The sequence below is a fragment of the Alosa sapidissima genome, chromosome 2 (assembly GCF_018492685.1).
Source record: "Alosa sapidissima isolate fAloSap1 chromosome 2, fAloSap1.pri, whole genome shotgun sequence".
Lineage (NCBI taxonomy): Eukaryota > Metazoa > Chordata > Actinopteri > Clupeiformes > Clupeidae > Alosa > Alosa sapidissima.
In genome coordinates, this window is record NC_055958.1 from 41869947 (window position 1) to 41895985 (window position 26039).

Consider the following 26039-nt stretch of genomic DNA (forward strand, 5'->3'; position numbering starts at 1 on the left):
GATGGAAACTGCAAAACAGCGCCAAAACAACCACCAGTGGACAAAAAAAGTATTACATGTGTACTGTTAAGACTAATGGGGGAAATTACGGAGGTTATAGTTTGACGATGTCGTACTCCCATGCGGGCCAGATCCTATATACCACAGACATGTTTTGGGGGGCCACCCAAAATGAGGTGGCGGGCCGTAGTTTGGGGACCACTGTGTTAGAGCAATGTTGGAGAGTGTAGATAGAAGACGGAATGTATATTTTAGGAATGTATGTATGAATTTATGTAAAGAGTGTATACTTTAAGAATGAACTGCTCGACTGAGCAGTAGACTGAGGAAGCCCACATCACATATTTAATTTCTCACCTTAATCAATAAGCAAACCAATATATTATCACACACGAGAGCTAAATAAAATATGAGTTTATATCTTCATCACCACAGCACAGAATCAAACAAAATCATAACCGTCCTAAAAGATCATGTGGTCTGAGCCAATGGACTACTGTACCATTGTGTGCACAATGCAGTGATTCATTTAACAGCAATTATATTTACATACCTGCACACCATGAATGTAGTGATTAATGTTATTTACATATCTGCACACCATGAATGTAGTGATTAATGTAACAACAATGAGTCGATAAAGAATAATGATTTTCAGATTTGGTATGAACAGTAACATTTTTCTGAATTCAGATTCAAAGTGATTTTACGTCTCCATGGTGTGGCCCGTCTTCTAATTTCTTTACCACTTGACCAATGAAAAGAAACCTTACTGACCACCTAACTCCCTAAATATCCAGAGGGAAAAATCAATAGCATACAATAGCATATTACATAACACTTCAACACTCCGCGGGCCATACTTTGAGTCCAGTGTTTCTCCAAGTGTGGTCTGCGGAGTCTGAATTCCATTTCATCTGCAATAGATGGGGTGCGTTGGATTCATGGTTCAGTCTGTTAAGCATTCGCCCTGTCAGGCTGTACTCATCAGTTAAGGATATGGAGGGGAATGTTGTGTAGTCACATGTGTGATCTTGGAATTTGTCAATGTTGCTCTTCTTGAGCAGCTGTTTTAAAAGGGCAAACTAGAAGTGTTTCCATGTGCTGAAAGCCATGATCATGTCATCTAGGAAATCATCTACGTAACTGCTGGTGTCAAACAGTGCTGTATATCTTATTCCTCTTCCTCCATTTCCCTCTGTGATTCTTCTTGTTTGTCTTTCATCTCTTCACTCATCTTTCTCTCCTGCTCCTCCTTTTCTTCAGTTTCTTTTTGGAGCTGTTGTTCTCTCTCGCCTTCTCTCTGTATCGCCTCTCTCTCTTGAGATTGTCCTCCTTGTTCAGTTCCCTCCATCTCTGTTTTATGCACCATCTCTTGAGTTTGTCTTTCTTGTTTCATTGCCTTCTCAAGTCCATCACTGCTTTATAATTCACCTCCAGGTCTTTTTTCTCTCTCTCAAGTCGTTCTCTCTCCAGCTGTACTCTCTCAAAGTCTTTTTTAAGTCTCTCATAATGATCATTCCAAATACGTTCCTCTTTCTCCCTCCTCTTCTCTTCCTCTTCATCTCTTTTCTTCCTTTCTTCTTGTCTCTGTTTCTCCCATTCCTCTCGTTTTCTTTCCATCTCTATCTGCATCTTTTTCATCTGCTCTTCTTTTTCTTTCATGTCTGTTTTCAATCGCTGCTCTCTTTCGCTGAACTCTTCTTCTCTTCTTCTCCTCTCTTCATCTGCACTCTTTCTCTCTTGTTCCATTGTCTGCTTCATTCTCTCCATCTTTGCTTTATATTGGGCCTGAAGATCTTCCTTTTCCTTTCTCATGTCCTCCATTCCTCTAATCAACTCCTCCTCTCTCTCCTTCATCCTCCTCTCTATTTCTTCCTGGAGAGCCTGCTGGAACATTCTACTAGTGTAGTAACCTCCTCCATGCATTTTGATGTGGTCGATTTTATCCAGGAGAGTAGAAACCTGAGTGCGGTCTCTGGTCTTGTTGTTAAACACATGGTATCTCTTACCACACTGTTCAATGACGTTCATGATATTAGATCCAGCTTCACTTACAAACTGTTCAATGGGCTTGTTCTTCAGGTCATCTCCTCTAGTGAAGAGTACTATAGCATGCTTTATGGAGTTTTCACCAAAAGTGCTTTGAATGAACTTTACTGCCTGTTGCTCCTCCTTAGTGAACCGTCCCACTGGTATCACCAAGAGGAACACGTGTGGACCTGGTAGTGCCAGTGAGATGCACTTATTGATTTCTCTGTCATTTTGCTCCTCATTATCATTCTCAGTATCAAACAACCCTGGTGTGTCAATCACTGTAATCTGCCTCCCACTGACTGCAGCTGTCTCTCTCTGACACGTGCTAGTAACTGAGTCAGCAGATGCTTCTGCCTGAAACGCTTCTCTCCCTAATATGGTGTTTCCTGTAGAGCTCTTCCCAACTCCAGTCTTCCCCAGCAGCACTATCCGGAGATCATCTGGACGCCCTCTTAGACCTGAAACACAATAGGAAGAGAGATTGCATCAGACTCATGCCATACTGTATGTCTGCTAATTGTGTGCCTGGAGGGGTGGCATGGAAGGGTGGGGGCATTACATATCGTACCTCTCCTTCACTATGTGCAAGGATTTGATTTAGCAAATGGGTGACAAAGTGAAAGCTGCCATAGCTGCAGCAACACAGCAGGCAAATCTATAGCTGCAGACAGCAGGCAAATCTATAGCTGCAGACAGCAGGCAAATCTATAGCTGCAGCAAGACAGCAGGCAAATCTATAGCTGCAGCAAGACAGCAGGCAAATCTATAGCTGCAGCAAGACAGCAGGCAAAGTATTTCTCTCTGATTGTCCTGATCTCTCACATACTGACCAGCTGACGTGCATTTCTAGGTTTGTTAGTAAAGAAGGTAAAACAGTAGAATGCTTCATTGGCTTTGAGTCTATTGAGAGTCACAATGGAGGAAAGTCTGGCTGACACTGTACTGGCTATGCTTGATAGTCTAAACCCAGACATTGATAATAGTCAAGGCCAGGCATACTAGTCTGGTCGTTACCATCCTACGTATTACGTATTTCCGCCCTAAATTTGATTTAGGTCTCGCACGTAGTCTGGCCCAACCCACATTATACAGCTCGCCTGTAGCCGAGCTATTCAGCGAACAGTTGAGTGATGACGTGGAACTTGCCTGCCGATTTGCTTGTAGTCAAGCGAAGCTTGTAGTTCAACAGCATAGCAACAATGGCGACGGAGGAAGAGACGCTAGAAGCTATCCGCGAAGTTGCCTCAACTCTCGAGAGCATCACGCAATTAAAGCAGGAACAAGAGGCTTGTCTTGTCAATTTTATAAATGGCAAGGATGTCGTAGCTCTCCTTCCAACTGGCTTTGGGACAAGTTTGATTTATCAGATGGTGATAACTAAACCTAAACGCACAAGTGTACTACATGCATCAGTACATGTTTTCAAATAGAAGTTTGCTGCTCTTTATTCTCCCCCCTACTCTCAAATTACCTTTACAAAATCAATGTGCCAATGTTAGGCCTACTTAACGAATGGAATGTTAGCTACTAGCTAGCCTACCGAGCGGGGCTCAAGGCAAGACGGTTGGTGTCTTGACATGAGCTAGCCGGTTACCGAGCTGTGCTCAAGGTAAACCGCTCCGTGTTTGTGTTCGACAGACTCAAGCTGTGCTCAAGGTGAGGCTTTGTTTTATGCCAAACAACTGTTAGTTTAACCGAGCAAGCTCCAGGTTAAATAACACGTAGGTCGTCAGTACAATCCAACTTATCCGAGAGTGTAGTCTGAACAGCCCGTGGAGGACGAAGTCAGCTCCGTAGCTCCGACGAAGTCACCGGGCTGCGTAGAACAACAATCGTCTGATAAGCGGCGAGAAGAGACCAGAGGCAAATTGGCGTGTGACAAGAGCTGATATAATCTCGGTGACGTGACACTTTTGGTATACAACTCTCGGTCTGTGGCTGGCGCAAGAGATATATCCACTACCAAGAGACTGCCCTGGCGGTCAGGTAGCCTACAAACTAGCCAGCGGCTACTACTGAGTGCAGAAGTGGGAGGCGTAAGAGCCTGAACTCCGGCGCTCAGCATACAGTGGGCAGTGCTTCGATTTGGCCAGCTTCCCTCGCGGGCCGCGCGCGGGATCACGCGACTTTAATTTGTATTTTTCCAGTGACGGCAGATGTCTCTTGTGAGCAGGGTGTCACATAAAAAGAAATGGAGCCTGGAAAACCCTACACAGACTTCACTATAGACTTTAGCAGACTGGTTTAGAAATAATTTAATAGCCAGAAATATGCCTGCCCTGCCCTAATAAAGAAATATTTGGTTAACTGCGAGTGAATTCCGTTTGCAGCCGTAGAAGAAACGCAGGACAAATGAAACATTCCAGTTTTCTCCGAGTGCAACGATGATAGAAATACATCATTTGGACAAAATATAGAGCATATTAACCTCCGTTGCTCAGCCAAATGCCTTCCTGTTTCGTCCTGTTATCACGGAGTTACAGGCGATAAACGATTTTTGTGCTCTCCCCAATCCCAGGCATTCACATTGCATGTTTGTTTGTAATGGATGCAACCGCGAGATACGCTTGTCATAGGCGCCGATACCGTGGGTGCTCCGTCTCTCGGGCACCCACTGAAAACATCGAGCACCCACGTGTGCCAGCTTACAGTCCCGGCTAAATTTACATTCATTTAAAATCAAACATCGCAGTTTATGTTAAATTCAGCATCTCTCATAATGTGATTGGATATGTTGCTGTCAATTCCCTACTTCATATACTAACCACCAATGAGAGATTCTCTCGTATGAAAATTCCTGACACTTCCCACCTGAAGAATTAACGCAAGGCTTTGTCGGGTCTTCAGCCCCGAATGTTTAAAATGTATATAGCCCTGAATATCATTTTAAAAGTAGTCTGACAAAGCTTATTGTTTTGTGACACAGCTAAACACTGGTACCTCATAGAACGTCTATAACATAGCCTAGGTGGTCGCAACTCACAAAAGTAAAGCAGATAGAAAGAATTCACGCAAATCTAGCCTACAACACGCAGACAGCTTTATGCGCAGGGGAGAGAGCACGCGCGCGCGCACAGGTGCTTTATGATTGTTGGCTTCTGATGGTATCTTGCTAATTCACTGAACTGCATTAGGTGACACAAATGGTATTGCCTTTATCTTATAACTCCTTGTCTGAGCGACTACCAGACCTATGGTTTTTAAAAGTCAGATGTTCCCTGACAAAGACGTTCGAAAATTATGAATGTTTATTGACTTGAAAAATACACAAATTTTTGCAAACTCCCTTCATTCAACCCTTAAAGACATCGCGGTCTGGTGCGCTATGTAGATCGTTTCTCGTACCATTTAATTTCTCAGAATTTAGGTCTACTAGTCCTACAATAACGTCATCACCAAATACATCTTTTATTTTTAGTTGATCAACCACAAAGAGTAGCATAGGCCTACTGTGCACAGTGCACTGAAGACTGTAGCAGCCAAAGGTAACCGGTTGTTGTAGATGAGAGGCACCCTTGTTCCAGATAGCCTGGACAACATGTTACCTGGGTGTTGCCTACGTTATTAATTAATGGTAGCCTACAATAGTTAATTGATTCGCGTAACATATTAGTTGGCTCAAAGAGTAGGGAATCAGGATGGAGAGAGTCACGCGTGTGTTGCTTTTGCGGGATCGAATCCAGTTGCTAGTTTTCAAAACATACATTTTATACATGTCTTTTGTCCGAGTGGCTGTAATGTAGCCGAGCGCTCATGGCGTATGAAAAGCGACTTCAAACCGCCTAAAACAACTTGTTTGTGAATGTCTGACAACTGCTGCAGCGCATGCACGCGCAAGGAAACCAGTAGGTGGAGAAACCAGAAGGCACACAACACCGGAACGATTTTAAGGCTATTTCACATAGGCTACTCAATGGTGCTATTTCACACGCATTATAGCGACCCCCACTCACCGGGGTAAGGTGGAAGGTGACGATTGGCGTAGCCTACAGTGGACTAGGGCTATACCCAAGTAGCCTAAATCGAGGTCATGTTTAATTAGGCATGATTTATTATGACCGCCGTGCAGCGAAGCGGCGGTCATATAGGTTTAGTCAGATTTTTTTCTTTTTCGCATGTCCAAATTTCCGTCAAGGATTCCCGGGACACTGTAAGACCGGGGTACACGAAACTTGGTGGGCATGTAACCCCACATGGATAGCATGGAACCATCGTTTTTCGTTTTGATCTGTAGCCCCCCCGCTGGACTGGACCCCCCGAAAGGAGGATAGGGCAGACACAGTTTTCTGTGAATATCTCGAGAACCGTAGGGTTTAGGAGGACCATTGTTTTTGTATGTTGATCTCAAAGGGCCATGTCAACCCATTCCATAACCACTCATTTCATGTATAGCACCACCTAGGGCCTAGGATGACCAATTTTTTGCGTATGTTTGCCTCCAGGGGTCATGTAAACCCATTCCATATGCACACATGTGCATAAACAGATACACACGCACACACATACATTCACAGTAATCCTACGTATGACATACTCACACAGTAGACATATATACGCATGCATGCACATGCACACACATAGGCACATAAACAGGCAAACACACAAGCGCATGCACATGCACGCACACACACCCACCCACCCACACACACATAAACAAACATTTACAAGCACACATGCACACAATTCAAGAATTTCTCAGAATTATGAACAGGCAAAATGGGGGTGGGGTTGTATAAAATGTATTTTACATGTGAAATCTATGAACTAATCATGTTTTGGTACTTGTTGTCTAGCAGATACCAGTGAGAATTGAGTGTGCATAATGCAATTCAGTGAGACAGTTAGAATCATATATGCCTTTCAGCGTGACTTATTTTTGTGGAAAACATGTGCTGGACTGGGCGGCGGTCATATTTTGTACCGCTCTGCGGTACATCTAGTTTTGTTATTGAATTTGTAGGCTGGGATTCCTCTCGGCAACAATTATGTTTAACGGTAGCCTCCTGCTTTTTCAGAAGGGGCGGCAGGCAGGCTACTGACAGAGCGATGTACAGTGGCAGAGCGACGCACAGTGGCTGAAAGTGGTACTAAAGTTTCACGCAGCTTCACGCCGCGTAATGCATTACCAAACGTTGCTGATTGTTGGGGCGTTATAATGGGCTGCAGGCTCGCCTGAAAAATGCATTAATCCATTGCAGCAGCACATTCCCTCAATTTCATGGGTGTGAATAGTATAGAAGGCAGCTTTTAAGACGCCAGTCGATTCTATAATCAAATGCAGTCTCACTCATTTTCAACATTTGCAATGGAATTGGGTTTGTAAATATGGTTGTTGCAATATATTAATTACACAAATGATTGTTCACATTAACTATAGGCTAATATCATCCACTGCCCCTCAAAAAATAAACGGCAGTTACATTGAAAACACAGTTTGCTGGAGCTGCAGAGCTGGAGTCTCCAAAGCAAAGGGAGATGGTTCGCTTACGGAAATTCACTAAGGTGTCCTACAGTTTTATATAGGGGTTAGGGTTAGCCCCATATCTGCTTTTGGATCGTGCAAATCATGAGCAGCTCCTTACTGTTTCTTTATCACAAACTTTAATGTTATTAATATGTGAACTATTTCTGTTGCTTGCTGAACATTTAACAATCTCATATTTACAGGGTTTGAGGTCTTGTCATATTTTTAAATGGTAGTTTTTCTCGAATGCTTTGACCTGCTTAAGGAAACTGGGATCCACTTGGTCTTCAAGAACACTTTCTTTGCACAGCAGAAGTCATCTCTTGCGAATGTGTTCACACGTTTTCATTGGGTTCACACAGTTCTATCACCCTTTTGCAAAACAGTTAACACAGATGTCATTCAAAGTCCCTAAACTCTATTGGTTTCCCCATGCTAAACAAAAGGAAAACATCTTTTCACAGGTGATAGAGATTCCTTGCACAAGTCTGAATCTCTGATACACCTGTGTGAAACTCCTTTGCACAATTCTTCAATCAGCAATCATTCATTATCCATAAGAGATGCCATGTCTGTTCCATGTTGCTTTTGCAAGTAGGCTATGGATCTACAGTAAGGCACATTTAGAAATTATTGTATAGCCTATTTGGTGAAGAAAACAATACAAAAGGTGTTTACTGTAGGTCTATTTTGATGAAAAATGACAAGTTGTAGTTCAATGAAATGTGTCTTGTCTAGGTGCTTACTGTAGGTCTTACATGTCAATGACAGTTACATCTTGGGAGGAATGAATAAAAAAAATTTTTTTACTCAGTACATTTAGTCTTTTCAGTTTTTTCTGATACCAAAAAAAAAAATGAGAAAGAAATGGAACAGACATAGCAAAAATGTTCATTTTGAGAAATATATTTTGCATTTTGTTGTCCAGTGTGTAATGATTGATTGAAATCACACAGTGATTTGATGACAGGATATGTTGTTTGAAGGCAAGATTTGCTTTTGCTGTATGTTTTAAGCGTTTCAGAGAGTAACAGCCTTTTGCAAGCAAAATGTGTCATTTTGGCCAGAGTACTTTTTAGTCCAGGCAAAGTAGTGTTTTACGACAGACTAATTGTAAAAGATTTTTTTTCAGCATAGATCATTTCTATGAGTTGTCCAGAACAACATAGTAAAAGTCCTAAGAAATCCTAGTTGAGTAAATATGTTAAATTCTCATCAATCCAAGATGTGTGCCAATAAGGCCAGACAACAATGCACCCCCAATGGGGCTATTTTTTTCCTTTACTCCTATCAAAATGAAACTTTACGCAATGAACATATCCATGAAAAATACATTTTTTTGTTTCTTTGAAAATTCATTTTAATATGCAAATGATCGATTCGAATATCAGTGGTGGGTAGAGAAAATCTACTCAAGTACAAGTACATTTACTTTTTTCAAAATCTACTTGAGTAAAAGTAAATATTCCAATTGGACAAACCTACTCGAGTAAAAGTAAAAAAGTACTTCGTTATGAAACTACTCAAATTACAAGTTACTTTTCATCTTTGTATTGATGTGCTTGGATCAGTGAAAAAGACATAACAGGCCCTATTTTGGCGATCTAAAACACATGGTCACTTGCGAATAGCTTAAACACATTTAGAGGTTTGTCCAGTCCACACTCGGGGTGGTTTTGTTATCAAACGTCAGGTGCTTGGTGCAAAAAGGCGGCTCTTATGTTTCTTAATCAGTCATGGGTGTGTTTTGGGCTTAACATCCTTTAAACCAATCAGAATGACACCTGTCATTCCCTTTAGAAGCAAGCACTGCAACTTCAAACAGCGCATCTGTATTTTGATAGTCAGTGGCGCATTTGAAGGAATCAAATTGAAACACAACTACCAAAGGAGGGAGAGAGAGAGAGAGGGAGAATGGTAGAGGGAGATGATAGCTGGAACAAGTTACCAACCATTACATTTTGGTTAAGCAATCTACAAAATCCCATACAATAATTGCTGCATTTATTCAGCAAGTTACATTGTGTTGTCAACCCTTCCTGAAGCATACAGTACATTCTACTAGTTATACCAGGGTCTCCAACCTTTTTGGGAATGAGGGCTACCTGAAGGATCCAAAATCATAGGGCTACTCATTTGAAACAAACAGACCCTCACTCCTTTTTTGCGAGGGTGATCCTCCTAAATAATAAACCTATGTGATTTTTACATTTAAGTTATCAATATTATGTACTGTAGGCCTATGAGGCTTTATATATTAAGCAACTGTATTTTCATCTGATTCTTCAATACATCAATATCAATATGCAACACTTTGACCGTTTTTGTTCAGTTAGTTCAATTCAAAATTTCCATGAGGAATCTGATCTAATTTTTTGAAAGAAAAAAGGCATCTTTAATGCAATTAATAATGTAGATTACAAATAGCATGCCCACCATTAATAATTCAGAGGTTGTTTAAGTTCTGATTTCAGTGGACAATTCGGTTGTAACATTTCAATAGCAATCTCCAACACCAGACTAACTTATGAAGACGCCTTATTGCACATCTGAAATCTCTCCATGATCTGATATTCCTATTGGCATGCATGCCACAAGATTTTCAGCGCTATTGCTACACCAGTAGGCTACGGAGGAGAAAGGGCCCGTGACCTAAAGGAATTGTTTTTCAGTCCTTGAACAATCATGCACGAACCGTACGGACACGGAATAGCCACAGAACTTTTGCAGAGATATGCTTGCATTGGCTACACCAGATGAGCAGGCTAATATAGCCAATATCAAGTTAATATTACAGATGTCTACAGTTAAATATCATAAAAATGCACTGTTCTGTTCTTCCTAGGCTTCTTCTTCTTCTTTCGCTGATCACTTTTGGTTTTTGCTATTCAGCTTGAACCGTTTCACATAGAAACTTTATTCAAATGTTGTAACTTAGGTCTTCTAGGACAAAGCTGCTATGTATTTTTAATCTTTGTAACTTTTTTTCTACTTGTGTTTTTTCTACTTGACATAAGTCAATTAGGCATAGTGTTGAGCTCATTTGCATATTTAAAAATGATTTTTCCAAGAAACTTGTACAACAAAAATGTTACTTTTCATGTACAGTGGGCATCGCTTTCAAATGACCACTTCATTCGTGCATTACGCGGCGTGAAGCTGCGTGAAGCTTTAGTACCACTTTCAGCCACTGTGCGTCGCTCTGCCACTGTACATCGCTCTGCTTGCTGTCCCTTACATAATTGTTGCCGAGAGTAATCCCAGCCTACGAATTCAATAACAAAATAAATCAGGCATAATTAAACATTACCTCGATTTAGGCTACTTGGGTATGGCTTAAGGCTTGACTACACGGTGGTAACGAAAATCGAAATCGAAATTTGCGGTCTACATTATTGTCAGTGTTGGGGTTAACGCAACTACGCAAATCAAAACAGTGGTGTGATAATTGAGCCAGTAGAGAAATAACTGTTCAGAATTAATCTGTAGCCTTGGGTAGGCTTCTGCAGAAAACAATGTTGTTGCCGATTTAATACTATCTGGCAACGTTTTTAACAGGCTACGCAATAGAGGCTTAGACAATGACCCACGTTTTGGTTTCGTAAATTAATTTGCCCTACTTCTTGACTGCAATGTAGTCAATTGACTGCTTGACATGTCATTTTTATTTTTCTGTACAATGAACAATTACATCTGCTTTATGCCGCAGAATTACATTAATATTTGGCTGACTGCAGACGCGCCACTTCCCTCCCCATATTCCAAGATTAAGATAGTATGAAGTGCTTTTTGTATAGGCTACTATCATAAAAAAAATAGTTAAAACGAATAGCTATTTGCAATTTGACAAAACACTGGTCCTCATTTTGCGAATGCGAGGACGATATGAGCCTGTTGCATTTAGTTAGATGTCCGAGTCACGCATAATGTTTGAAAACCACTGGCTCGTAATCACAATAATTTAACACACGACAGTTGGATAACCTACTTCATCATGTCCCCATGCCTACATTTTTGTGAGTAGCATAGAGATCGTTAAAAACAATAAAGTATGGCTCTCCGTTTGGGACATCGAAAACGTATTTTTAATAGACTACCGTCGAAGATGCTGACTTGCAAAAGCCTCGGGATAACACGTTATCTCCACTATCATCAGTCATGCCCCTTGATCAAAGTGGGGAATGAAATAAAAGTTTGAGAACCACTGGCTTAACAAGTTACCTACAGTCCAGAACACAGAATCTGTTGCAATATTCTGATGATCGGCGATGATATCGGCAAATGTTTGTTTTCCAAAGTAAGAATTTCACTTCACCATGCACCTTCGACAATACCTGGCCTACCTGGTATCATTACAAACATTATTCTGTGTCCTAAAACTGGCATATTTTATGGCATTGTGTCATGTAAGTTTGTTGCAAAATCTAGAGAAATGTGTGAGGTGGTCAGCGGGGGACAATTGAGACACACATTGGATTGTGTTATTACTTGAACATTCCACACTATCCACAGCTGTGGTAGGCCTATCAGGGGCAGGAGGATTACTGTCAGCGCAGGCTTTATATAAAATTCTTCAACAGAAGGCCTCGAATGTTGTCTTGTTTGTGGAGCGCTTTGCTTCGCTTCTGTAATTTCGGCTTCATTGAAAATGAGGGCTTCCCTCAATGACCCTCCGAGAATAAATAAAGGTTGAATGAATGAATGAATGCAGGCTTGCCCAAAATAAAGGCATGTGGTTTGCGCAGCCTACAGTAAATAACAGACCCGCCAGAATGTGCGTTTTTGGTACCCTACGCACACTGCATGTTCTTAAATAACACTGATCATCAGTAATATTCGACCATTAATTTGGGTAAATGGGCAAGCGTGACCACCTTGATTGGCTGATTGGCTGATCATTGTAACGCGGGCATGATTCCAAACACCTCCCTTACGATGATGAGTGACAGGTGACAGGTCTCAGAATGCGTGCGCTACACAAGGACGGAAGATGATGAATAACTGGAGCCGTAGGCTATTTTTTTTTTTTTATCTTACTACTAGGAGTAGGCTACTCCTAAATCGCACTTAAAGATTTTAGATTGGAGTTTTCTCTTAAAAGTTATTCACAAAGCCTTTCAGACAACTCCTAAACTAGGAGTGAGTCTTCGTGGGTATGGATGACGTCATTACTCATGCACAAGCTTGACTGAAGTGACCACCTTGATTGGCTGACGATTGTAACGCGGGAATTCCAATCACCTCTCTTCCGATGATGACTGACAGGTGACAGGTCGGAGAATGTGTGCGCTACACAAGTAGTGCGAAGGACGGAAGATGATTAATAACTGAATAAAAAGGCCTAGCCTAAATGAATAAAGAGTAAGGCAAAACAAATAGCTTAGTAGCCTAATGAAACATAGGCCTATGGATTGATGCAGTAGCCTACCTTTGCAACATTATTAAATTAATCTGTCACCATATCCCTAGGCTACGTTTGCAAAGAGGAGAACATTTTAATTTGATTCACAATGAAACGTTATATTTCATTTACATGTTAACAATGAGTAGTTAGGGCCCGAGCACCGAAGGGCGCAAGGCCCTATTGTTTTTGTAAGGATTATTATTATTATTATTATCGAGTATTATTATTGTTATTCTACTTTTTTGCTTTCCTTTTTTTGAGGTGGTTAACATGGTCGAAAACTCTTGAAATTTGGCACACACGTCAGGTATCACGCATCGCAGTTAGGTACAAGAGCTTGACCCCGGGCGTGGCCCAGGGACTCGCTAGCGCCCCCTTAGGTGACTGATCTTTTAGGTCTAAAATGCTTCGTGAATTACTTTTTGTGAAAAAATTAGGAGTCCTAAAGTTAGGAGTGACACGCCCATTATTTTTAGGAGTTGCTCCTAAATTCGCCAGTTAGGAGCTACTTTTAGCTTTAAAATTCTTTGTGAATACGGCCCCTGAATAAAAAGGCCTAGCCTAAATGAATCAAGGCAAAACAAATAGCCTAGTAGCCTAATGAAACATACGGATTGATGTAGTATCTTTGTAACATTATTAAATTATTCTGTTACTATGCCTACGTTTGCAAAAGAGAACATTTTAATTTGATTCACAATAATGTTACATTTACTTTACATGTTGACAATGATTAGCCTAGTTTTGGTTGTTGTTGGTGGCGTTATTGCATGTTAGTTATGCCTACAATGCAAAATTGCTTCCTCGCGATTGGAAGCTCCTGTAGCTGCATAGGATTTCAAAACCGCAGGTTTGTGATATAGGTCTGTGAGTAAGGAGTCCTCTTGACTTCTTTTAAGCTGTCAGAGGTGGGAAGGTGTGATTTTTTTGGGGCAGGGCCGGATTAACTGGGCACAATTGTCTGATGGCCCCCCTTCCCCCCAGCCAACGTGAATCGGGTGGTTAGTTAATAGGCCTATCGTGAAGATTTTTCCTGCCATCTAAGGCACGAGCGCATCTGTGAGGCCAAGCCTCACCAAGTAGCTCGTTTGTTTACAACTAACATTCCATTTAATTAAACTGCTTTATAGGCTATGCCGAAATAGTTTTCAACATTTTGAATATTAGTGTCGGGTGAATTGAAATGTTCTCAAAGTAGCCTTATGGCTGAAAGCTGCTTGGGACCCCCCCGTCAAGCAATATAACCATACAAACGCGCTTCCTGCACTCATTGTTTCAAAAGAAGTAATTTTGGCTTTGTCAGAACTGAAGAGCTGTGGACGGCACGGCAGGGCATGCCCAATGAAAATAAATTAACGCAACGCAACACAACACAACACAAACCCCGCTTCTCTCGCGTCAGTCACTGACATGAACGAAACACAGAACCCGCTTCTCTCACGGCAGTCACTGACAGTAACCTAGAATAAATGCATGGGGAAAAACACTTCCCCATGACAAAGACATCGTAAAACACTGAAAGTTAATATTTTGTCACTAGCAACATACATCTGTCCTTTGTCAAATGTATTATGTTCCAAGTACCCTATGCGTAATTCTGCGTCATAAAGTTGAACAAATACATTTGCTTATTTCACAGAAAAATATAAATAGCCAATTAGGGTCTACAGTGCAGAGTTGGTAAGTTATGGTAGGCCAACTTGCAGTGAACATACAAAGAGGGGAAATTATTTCTCTTGCAGCTGAGTAGCCTCAGGTGCGCACGTAGACATAAGGCCGAACATGCAAGCGCCAATGAATCGTGCTCTCACGACAATCGTGCCGTTAAACTTAAATAGGTTAACATCACTCTAAGTTCGCCTTCAAGCAAGGAAAACGATGATTTGAAGACATCTGTTTCGCTGGAAGGGCAAGGGGTAGCAACAGGGCAACACAGAGACAGGCCCGATGGCAGGGCTGTTATGAGAGTATTAAAATATGGGATATTCTACGGGAAAACATTAAAACGGCAAGACAGCGGGGAAAGTTAAAATACGTGATAAACACGGAAAAAGTTGGCATGCATTGTTTCGGTCCCCGTGCACAGGGATTATTTGTCATACTATTAATCACATATGATTATTTGTGAAATTGTGCAAACAGGCGCAACACATTTGAAAAGGAAGGACTGGTAGCATGCAAGCTCACGGGAAATATTGATTTAAGAACGTTATCACAAAGTGTGTGGCTGTGGCGCGGGCGGAAGACAATTGGCAGGGGAGGGTCATGTCTTTTGTAACAATTCTGTCGGAGGGTCATTGAACAATTTCTAGCAGGAGAGGGTCATGCAACTTCCAACTGAAGCACTCAAAATTCCTCCGGTGGCCCCTTCAATAAATAACGATCAGTCCCTAGATTGCTGCTGGGCTATATGTCTTGGTTCTGTTAACAACTCATTGTCAAACGCATAGCCTATCTCGTGGTTGCATCCATTACAAACAAACATGCAATATGAACGTCTGGGATTGGGGAGAGCACTAAATGCTCTACTGAATAAGCACGAAGTCAAACCTTTAAATGAAAAACACTCTTTAATAATCCAAAAAAATAAACCGCTAATGAAGTAAACTTGTGACCATCAAAAAGCGTTTATCGCTTGTAACTCCGTGATACCAGGACGTAACAGGAAGGCATTTGGCTGAGCAACGGAGGTTAATATGCTCCAAGTTTTGTCCAAATGATGACTGTCTATCATCGTTGCACTCGGAGAAAACCGGAATGTTTCATTCGTCCCTGTTTCAATCGTCCCGGTTGTACCTACTCAAAACGCAGATAGAACCTTATTATTCTAAGGTAGCGAAATAGCGTTCAGCATGATTCATGCCCAATTAATTCCCCCTGTTAAAGTGTTCGCCTTTGTAGTTTGGTTTCGTGATAGCCTATGATAAACGGCTTATGGCCAAATATGTGAAAACGTTAAAATACAGTAGGCGATAAACCCGGAAAAAGTTGACAGTGATTTTTTCATAATCACTTTGGAGGGTCATAGAAAAATTTATTGCTGGCGAGGGAGGGTCACGTCTTTTTGGACTAATGCACCCAAAACTCCTCTGGTAGCCCCTTAAATAAATAACGAACAGTCCCTAATGAAGTAAACTTGTGACCATCAAAAATCATTTATCGCCTGTAACTCCGTGATAACAGGACGGTAACAGGAAGGCATTTGGCTGAGCAACGGAGGTTAATACTCTATATTTTGTCCAAATGATGTCTGTCTATCATCGTTGCACTTGGAGAAAACCAGAATGTTTAATTTGTCCTGCGTCTCTACGGCTGCAAACGGGATTCACTCGCAGTTAACCAAATATTTCTTTATTAGGGCAGGGCAGGCATATTTCTGGCTATTACATTATTTCTAAACCAGTCTGCTAAAGTCTGTAGTGAAGTCTGTGTAGGGTTTTCCAGGCTCCATTTCTTTTTACGAGACACCCTGCTCACTTGAGCCATCTACCGGTTGTTTGGGTTGTTGCAGCGTCTCACTGGAAAAATACAAATTAAAGTCGCGTGATTCCGCGTGATCCCACGCGCGGACCGTGAGTGAAGCTGGCCAAGTCGAAGCACTGCCCACTGTATACTTTCACTGTGTGAGGTTTGATTGTGATAGGAGTAAAGGAAAAATTAAACCCATTAGGGTGTATTTTGGGCATATTCGATTAGTATATTGCTCATTTACATATTCAAATTAATTTTCAAAGAAACTTCTTATACAAAATGTTTTACTTTTCATGTAGACTTTCATTGTGTAAAGTTTTATTGTGGTAGGAGTAAAGGAAAAAAATAAGCCTGTGCGGGTACATTTTGGGTAGCCTATATTGGATTAGTGTAGAGCTCATTTGCATATTCAAATTCATTTTCAAAGAAACTTGTAATACAACAAATTTTACTTTTCATGGATATGTTCATTGTGTAAAGTTTCATTTTGATAGGAGTAAAGGAATAAAATAACCCCATTGGGGGTGCATTGTTGTCTGGCCTTATTGGCACACATCTTGGATTGATGAGAATTTAACATATTTACTCAACTAGGATTTCTTAAGACTTTTAGTATGTTGTTCTGGACACCTCATAGAAATGATCTATGCTGAAAAAAATATTTTACAATTACTTCTATTTTTGGCTCCAAAATGAGTTAGTTTGCCTGGACTATAATTTGTTCCAGTGTTTCCCATACATTGACTTATTTGTGGCGGCCCACCACAATATCAACATTGACCACCACACAATAATTTTCTTGTAAAAATAATTTGCTAAAAACTGTTGCATTCAAGTTAATTCTGCAAACCTACCACCACAAATAGAATTCAATTCTGTGGGAAACACTGTGTTCAGACATGGGTGTTAACTGTTTTGAGAACATGATGTCAGAGTTAACACAAGCATCAAAACGATCGAGAAAAACTGTAATCTAATGTCAGTCAAAACAAACAAATGATACATGAAATGATTAATACAAGTTTCACCTGTTTGGACAGATCTCTCCACACATGAGCTCTGGTGTCCATCTTGCCGGAGGGTGGCCACAGTAAAGTGGTACTTCTGTTCTGGAAGAAGCCCCGTCACCTCCTTCTTCAAACCTTCCACTATGGCACTGTGCTGCTTTTGGGCTCCTCTCCAGGTCACCCTGTACCTGTGGGGTCCAGCAGCGCCCTCTGGTGGTGACCAGCTGACAGTAACTGAGTCTGGTTTCACTGAGGGGAACTGGATCTGCCCAGGTGGAGGAACACCTGGAGACACAGGAGACCATGATCTATTAGCACTGCAAAATCTGCTTATCTAATAAAATCTAACCAAGTGTTATTACTCTTATCTCAAAATCAAAACAATCTAGTTGGTATTGTTTTAGCTATTTCCTTTTATAATTGAAAATGTGAGATAAATAAATTATATTCAGCATACACTTTTTGTTGATAGATGACTTGGGGTGTGTTCCTTGGGGATCCTGCATTAACACATCACAATCACCGTGTTGATTAGAATACTGGATAATATTCACTACACGGTTCCCCTGTGTTAATAAGAAGTATGATGAACACTTTTCACTACAAGGTTCTCCCGTGCCCAGACTACTGATCTGCACCTGATCTCTATCCATGTCCACCTGCCCAGTGGCATCATGTCCGTGTAGCTGGAGGTCCTGCAACTGGTGTCTCTCCAGGTCTGGATCAGATAAGTGCGGTCTGATGCAGGTCTCACAGTAGGAGTCATTGCAGGTCAGACAGGTCTTCACAGCTGGACTTAAGCAAACGTCACACAGCTCCTGCTCAGCTGACACACTGCATGGACAGAGTGAGACAATGTTGTATTTAAGCTCCACCTCTTTAAAAAGTTGAGAACTGAAGAGACTAGTTGCTAGAGGTTTGAGAATTATGCTGTCCCATTTTTGCCTGATATAGGATTTCAATTGCTCAACAATCTAGGCTCTTCATAACTATGTGTGTAACTAAGTGTAACTGGTGTGGTCTGCAGACAGGTGATTTTAGCACCTGGACTCTTCTAGCCATACCTTTGTAATGTGCAGAATGAAGTTCTGCTTCACAGACATTGACAGACATACACTACCATCGTCTGGATGGTAGTGTATGTAGCTCAATGTCTGTGTACATCATTCAGAATTGATTGTGCCAGATTTGTAGCCTAGAAATCTAGACGCGCCCCTAGCGGCAGCAAATTACATTTGCTGCCAGGGCTAGTCTAGCAACTCTCCGTTGGCTTGTGAGCTCCAGAAATCGAAACTTATTCAGGCCAATGAAATCGTGTATAGAGTCGTTAGGCGGGCTTAACATAATGATTGATGGCAGAGTTGCAACGGTTTGGCTTGAATTCCCTGCTACTTGAAAACAAATAAGATGGATGTTGCTGCTGGCGAACAGTGTGACACGAGTTAAGCTTTTTATTAAGTTGGCAAACGTTTGAACTAGCCAACTAGCTCCGCTGGTGGGAAACGCATGAGACTCATAGCGCTGCCGCTGTCCTATTGCGTGCAGAGGGAATTTGAAAGACAACTGATTATCCCGCCCCTCGGACTGAGCACTGCGAACGGTGAGTGTCCAGACCCTACATTTTAATGTGGGTCTGGCTCGCCAGGCTACCAGATTTGCTGTTTATGTATTGTTTTTCAACCCTGCCCCTTCTTATCATATATTTCTCTTTTAATAATATTATGTGTAGATCAGCGGTTCCCAAACTTTTTTCCCGTGGACCACCTTTTACATCCTGACTCGGCTCGCGTACCCCCACCATCCAAAAAGTAACACATTCTATTGACGCATTCCAGGCATCATGTTTAATTAGCCGCCCTACATGATAACAAATAACAAAATCAAAATGTGCAACTGGTCTATGAGCGCTCACGCTAAAAAAAACAGTGTGGAGAACAACATTGGACTGGTTAGGTAGCATCTCACTGCAGACCACGCACTGTGGCTTTGGGCAGTATGTCTCCCGATCCATGTAAGGCCTAGGGCTATATGCCTCATCATACTTTCGTTTCTTTGTGCAGTCTTTTCTGTCTCGTCCTTTCTTTTATGAAGAGCTTAGCAGCACCAACAAGGCAGCTGTCTCAGCATTTCAGAGGGGTTTTTAAAGAGGCACCTTCCTTATTTGGTAATTTATCGAGCCAGGCCCTGTCCACCTCCAGAAGGCTCATCAGCGGTATTATATCAAGTGTTATTATGTGCACAAACTTCATGGTTCACAAAACACAATCCTGGGGTACATTCAAAAAAATGCTGTGGCCTACTGGTTAGTGCTTCGGACTTGTAACCGGAGGGTTGCCGGTGCGAACCCCGACCAGTAGGTACAGCTGAAGTGCCCTTGAGCAAGGCACCTAACCCCTCACTGCTCCCCGAGCACCGCTGTTGTTGCAGGCAGCTCACTGCGCCGGGATTAGTGTGTGCTTCACCTCACTGTTCACTGTGTGCTGAGTGTGTTTCACTAATTCACCGATTGGGATTAATGCAGAGACCAAATTTCCCTCACGGGATCAAAAGAGTATATATACTTATACTTAAAACAGATTACACTGACCAAACAAAAAGTTTACTATAATAATGATTAACTGTTTAAATTATTTTAGCTTAAGTCTAGAAGAAGCGACTTACTCTTTGGGCTTCTCTTGTCCTTCGAATCTCCATGGAATCTCTATTGACCAGTCACTCTTCATGGACATCAGACTGGGCACAGGAGAAGGTGGCCTATGAACCCAGACACATGAGAGGGTTTATTTTCTACATAAAACCACTAGAGCATTTTTGAGATGCACTGTTTTTCGATTTTCTTTTGGAATGGTTTGTAGGTCCTCACTTTAAAAACCAGAGCATGTATCTCTGAACTGAATAGCTTAACACATTGAACGTAAGACCATCCTTAAAGATATGACTAGTAGTTGTAATTGACTTTCTGTCAACATAGAGTGATTAATGACGCCCTGTCAATTAATTTACAACATTCTATCAGTGAGGGGGGCGTGACATATGGTTAGGAAGGGGAGCTTTGCCCCATGGAACTCAGCCATGTTGGGTGTGTTTTGATGGGGGCATGTTGGGGTGTGTTTTGATGGGGGCATGTTGGGGTGTGTTTTGATGGGGGCATGTTGGGGTGTGTTTTGATGGGGGCATGTTGGGGGCATGATGGGGGCATGATGGGGGCATGTTGGGGTGTGTTTTGATGGGGGCATGATGGGGTGTGTTTTGATGGGGGCATGTTGGGGGCATGATGGGGGCATGTTGGGGTGTGTTTTGATGGGGGCATGATGGGGGCATGTTGGGGTGTGTTTGATGGGGACATGTTGGGGGGTGTTCTGATGGGGGCATGTTGGGGTGTGTTCTGATGGGGGCATGTTGGGGGGTGTTCTGATGGGGGCATGTTGGGGTGTTTTAGGGTATTGTGGGAGGTGTGTGAAAGCTAAGTGTAACTTGGAGAAAGCAGGATGCAGGAACACTAGGGCAATTAGAATAGGAGGACATTCATGAAGAGATACACATTTCACACGTGGGAATATTCAACTTAAGACCAGAGGCATTGGAAACATAGCGTTCTCAGCAAGCCTCAAAGCATAGGATAAATAATATTTGTCTAAACCAAAAATGGAGTCATCTGCCAGTTGTGCAATTTGTATTTCTCTGTCAAAATAAATTTAGACCTTTCAAGTTAAGATCATGAACTACATACCTAATGCTGCAGTTTTGTGACCAGCAGTATCAGTATTTAGTATCTCAATTATAAAAAAGTCAACAAATTCACATACCTTAAAGGTTTGTATGAGAAATGTATGTTAGATTGTGTCTAAGGCCTTAGAAATCAGAAATCAAGAAAAAGGATAAGAGCCTGAGAATGTACTGCATCTGCATAATCTAGGAGATCAAAGATCTGGTTAACATTATCAATACGGGCAATGAAATAAAGAGATGCATATTAATTAACAAATCGTACCGGCATACTTTAATGTGAAAATGTATGCCTTCTACACAAAATGTGTACAGGTTGGAAGGTCTGTGACTATAAATGTAATAGATCCAGTGAAAAGGTCAGATGTGAGTGTTTGAGGTCAGCCTACCTGTCAGCATCCCCTGGCTGCTCCTTAAGGCCTTTTTTTTTATTCCGTTTTTTCTTGGTAGCTCCCCCTAGTGGCTTCTCAGGGAGACTCATCTTGAAGGGGCCTTTCACCACTCCCTCTTCCTCTCAGCACATCTCATATATGGGCTCCTAGAGTGGGGTGGCCAACAGGCCAAAATGGAACCCATTCAGAACACTGTTTATTCTAACAGTTCTAAGAACACAGTTCTACTAACTGGAGAGGCTCCTACAACTACACAGCTCATAGGGCTTTTGTTCTGTTTGCTTTCACACATGGTAAGAGCTCTGAGATGACTTAACACACGTTAGTAGCCCATTTATTACATAAAGTAATGAAACATAAAGTACATCAAATAATGAAACGGACAGCATTGCTATTTAGTCACTGGCTATTGAAGTTTATTGAAAAGCTAGAAGCTTGTGAGGTCTGCTGTTCAGACCCTGAAGGAATTTATTTTCTGTTCATTGCTTTTTGTGAGAGTGTTTCTACTTATCTCAGTAAGGAAAATAAATCAAGAGCCTATGTTGAGAACAAATTATGTCTGAAGGCCTAAACAGAGCCCAGCCAAAACTCCAATAAAATTTTGATAAATTTTTGAGGGACAGCTATGACCATGCAGAATCATCCAGACCAAAGATGACAATTTTGCTACATACTATTCCTATTTATGTACCAGCATGCAAAATTTGAGCCTCCTACCTCCTACTTCCTACAAATCCTATATGGTTTGAGCCTCCTACCCCCCTCCCCCTGTAAAACTGGCTGTATCTTGAAAAGTATTAATCTTACAAAAAAGTATTTTACAGTGTCTCCTGGGTAACATAGGTAGGCCTACACCTGGTAATGTTTTCAGAATTTTTTGAGACCTAAGTGCGTGGGCCCTGGTTGAATTGACATGGAATGACCCCACTGCTCTAATGATAATCCTGATAGAGTCACTAGTTAGGAATTCTTTGCTTGCCTCTACTGCTGCAGCTGTGTAGTCCAAATGTCGAAACGCTACTGTCTGCGTGATTGGTAAACTGGCGGTGAATGGCCAAAGCAGGCAACTCAAAACATAAACAGTATTTGCTAGTCACAAATTAAATCTTAAATTGTGAATATACTGGCTGTAAATGTACATTCATTTATTCACCTATCAGTCACTGTTGTCCAAAAAGACAAAAACATGTCAACTATATTACAAGGGATTACATTGTCCCCAGAGCAACTTGGGGTGCCTTGCTCAAGTTGTATAGCATTGTTGTCAGTGAAGCCAGTATTTCAAAATAACATGTTTCCTTGATATCTGATGGCATATTATGGTAATGTTATGATTTATTATAATACATATCTTACATATAGCACCTTTAATTGTCTGATGAACGTCACAAATGCTTGACTGGCGACACAAAACAAGGGTTAATATTGGTTAATATAAGTTGCCTGCTTAACAGGTAACATAGCGCTAGAACCAGCTCAACATAGTCTACTACTTTCCCTTGCATAAATGGTGAAAAAGATATAACCTACATGTAAGGATGATCTACCTAGTGAAATCACACGTGTGCCGCCAATCATATTCTAGTTTTAACGGAGCCAAAGAATTTCCCCTGAGGATCAATAAAGTATCTATCTATCTATCTATCTATCTAAAGGGACTTAAACCAGCCTTATTTTTAAGGACTAAAATTAAAGGGGTAAATTCAGTAAGATTTTCTCTTTAAAATATCTTAATCTATGCACTTTTCTACTAAAAAACCCCCTATTTTAGTTTTTTATGCCACATTCCCTGGCCCTTTTAAATACTCTTCTTCCTTCTCTCATTGCTGCGCCAACACAAACAAAGTTCTGCTCACCATGGGGTAGGCTAGCTCTCACCTCTCTTTTGGAATAACGCTCACAAAACGCAGAACGTCACAACACACTCCAGAACCCAGACAGGTATTATAGGCTACTATCAGACTTCCAGTCTGGCATGATACAGCAACATGAGGGAATACTGCAACTTTAATAGATGAAAACACAAAATCATCTTTCTCATGCTCACAGAGTAAATCTTCAGAGCAAATGTACAGATCTAAGAGACCATCAGTGATCAATGCAAAGCCTTCTATGGTTTAGTGTTAGCAGCATTTACAAGCTATACAAAAGTGGCCACATATTCCAAAAGAACGGCTACCTAACTCACCTTACAGTGTTGTTCTTCCTCAAAATGGCTCGCAATGACGATAAGCTGACTAGCAATTAAGGCTGGCCCTGTTTAGCAGTGACTCAGGTACATTTATTCATGACCACTAGATGGTGACAGAGAACAGTTTTTAGCTTCTAGTCTAGTGCATTCATTCATGCTGCACACCTCTCTATTGAAGTAATATGCTGACATGGCCACCAGAGGAGCTTACATGTTTACAAGAAGAAGGACCTGATGTACATGCAAGGCTACTAGCAAAGTCAGTTGTGTCATGCCTGGTGCCTTGATGTGCCGGGCATAAGACAGGGCCCACTGTGCCAAAAGAGTGATTAAAGCCTTGTTACTGTACATCTATTTTATTTTACTGTAATGCACATTACATTTAACCCTAATATTGAGGGCTATTACAATTTGTTTTCTTACTTAAAATTACTCTTTTATGTGGCTAATCAGCCATAAGTGGGTTTCTATGATCAGCTATAGGTATGTTAATACTATCCCCAAAATAAGCTGGTGTTTTTAGTAAGGTGTCATGTCTACCACAAAGGTCTTTTTCCATTTCATATTGTATGTGTTTTATAGGTGAAATATTAGCAGTTTGTTTTAGTTAAATTAACTTTTATTATACTTAATTTGAGCCCCATTGAGCGTATGAGATTAGCTTTAATGGAAATGTTCTAAAAGTACACACCCAATACATGCTCATGCTGACAACTATGTTCCCACCGAGTAGTGCCATTGAAAATAGCTTACAATAATATTATTATAAACATGCAAATGTAAAGCTTTTTTCATTTCTCATATCTTCTAATTTGATGTCATCATTGAATACTATTTTAATTATAGAAATGCAGAGGCATCTAGATCATGTTTTGAGAGGTGAAATCTGCATTTGAAAGAAATTCAGTAACTGAGATTGAGAGGAACTCATGGCCGGATCGAGAGGTGGGCCCCACTCAATGGAACATTTGTTTGCTTTATAAAATCACATTTGCCTTATAAAATTATCACATTACTTTTACCTTGCCTTATGAATCTTCCACACAGGGCTACTTCATTGCGAGTGGTATTTTATCTGTTGCATGAGTGAAGACACTTAACTGAGCCTAGAAGACACAGTGAAGGCGCCGGCGAGAACTATTTTCCTCCAACAGAATGAACCTGTTTAAAATGCCGGAGACTCAAAAGAGGCCGTTGGACGCGGGGGAACACCGTCCGTCCCCAAGTTATTGAACATATGTATTTGTTTATTGGTTACTCTTTTAATCTAAGGCATTTATACAATTATTATTATGTAACGTGCAGTAGCCTACCAGTGCAGACGAGTTTCACAGTCATACGGATCCACATAACCCACGTTGCTATTCCTTTGATTGTGTTTCAGAGAAAGCAAATAATCCCGAGGTCAAAATGACACAGTCGGTCTACATAAAAACAAAGTATATGAGTAATAGTAGTGGTTTTTGTGGAGGGAGCTCTTGTGCTCATTGTGTTTAAAAATCAAATGTATAAAATAAAAACTGTAATCGAAATGACTGACGTTACAGTAGGCGAAGCCGGTACAGTAGCCTAAGGGACAGACAACGTGATTTTTAAGGCGCACTGAATCAACTGTGAACCAGAGCATGAAACAAGGGACAACTTAGATTAGTGCAGCTACTGTCAGTCTCAGGAAGTTCAATTCAAACAAAAACTTTTTTTTCAAAGACAGGAATGTAGGCCTACTTCGCATTAAAAAACCAAAACACTGGTCTTGCTGCCCAATGTATTCCTTTTTCTAAAAAAAATAAATAATATTTTTCTTCTACTGACTACGTTTTAATCGTAAACTATGGCAATGAAATGACACCCCTCCAAATAGGAACTGCCTGAATGCATTTGGGAAGTTCGTGGATCCTGCATGCGTTATTGTTATTGGCATGATTTGTGCGTGAAATTAATGAAAGCATGGCGCATGCTATGCATTTTGCTGAATTTAGTTTTTTTTATAGTACCGTAGCTAAGTATCCTAAACAAAAGTATTTTTAATGAGGCGATTATTACGTGCGTCAAAGAGGTTCGACTGTTTCTTGCATGATTACGCTAAAAATATTGTGTGCAGCAGTGACAGACGTTTAGCTGAAGTTCTGAAATCTCAAATATCTGTCTTTGTTTTTATGTGCCGTAACAATGTACTTAGATGAAAAACAACAATATGTTTGAAATGTTAATGCAGGAGGAAGCTTGATTGCCACACTCACCTTGCAACGTTCTTCTCAGTATGACGATGGTAACGAGTAGTTGAGCGCTTTCCAAAATCACGTGATGGTTTTACTGATAACGTCACACCTTTCCATGGTGGTTTACG

At 41.1% G+C, this 26039-nt stretch overlaps 1 protein-coding gene across 5 annotated transcripts; it reads right to left on the reverse strand.

Moving 5' to 3' along the window:
• Nucleotides 1–399: 399 nt before the first annotated feature.
• Nucleotides 400–26039, reverse strand: LOC121685865 (immune-associated nucleotide-binding protein 12-like). Of its 5 annotated transcripts, none has more exons than XM_042066709.1 (7): nucleotides 25933–26039; nucleotides 21499–21647; nucleotides 20045–20137; nucleotides 18022–18217; nucleotides 17841–17886; nucleotides 17405–17668; nucleotides 400–2495 (listed from the first exon to the last, which is right to left on the reverse strand). In XM_042066709.1, the coding sequence occupies exons 2-7, from the start codon at nucleotides 21588–21590 to the stop codon at nucleotides 1396–1398; spliced, it is 1791 nt and encodes a 596-aa protein (XP_041922643.1). In that variant the 5' UTR covers nucleotides 21591–21647; nucleotides 25933–26039; the 3' UTR covers nucleotides 400–1395. The 5 variants fall into 5 exon arrangements, with proteins under 5 accessions (XP_041922643.1, XP_041922652.1, XP_041922634.1 ...); XM_042066718.1 differs by lacking the exon at nucleotides 25933–26039 and adding an exon at nucleotides 25006–25131; XM_042066700.1 differs by lacking the exon at nucleotides 25933–26039 and adding an exon at nucleotides 23690–24274.

Excerpts from the sequence above, each read along its gene's own strand:
- LOC121685865 (XM_042066709.1), bottom strand. The coding sequence starts at position 21,590 with ATGAGTCTCCCTGAGAAGCCACTAGGGGGAGCTACCAAGAAAAAACGG. Across the intron at positions 18,218-20,044 it reads GGACAAGAGAAGCCCAAAGA|TGTGTCAGCTGAGCAGGAGC; the intron begins GTAAGTCGCTTC and ends CTGTCCATGCAG. Across the intron at positions 2,496-17,404 it reads GGAGAGATCTGTCCAAACAG|GTCTAAGAGGGCGTCCAGAT; the intron begins GTGAAACTTGTA and ends ATTGTGTTTCAG.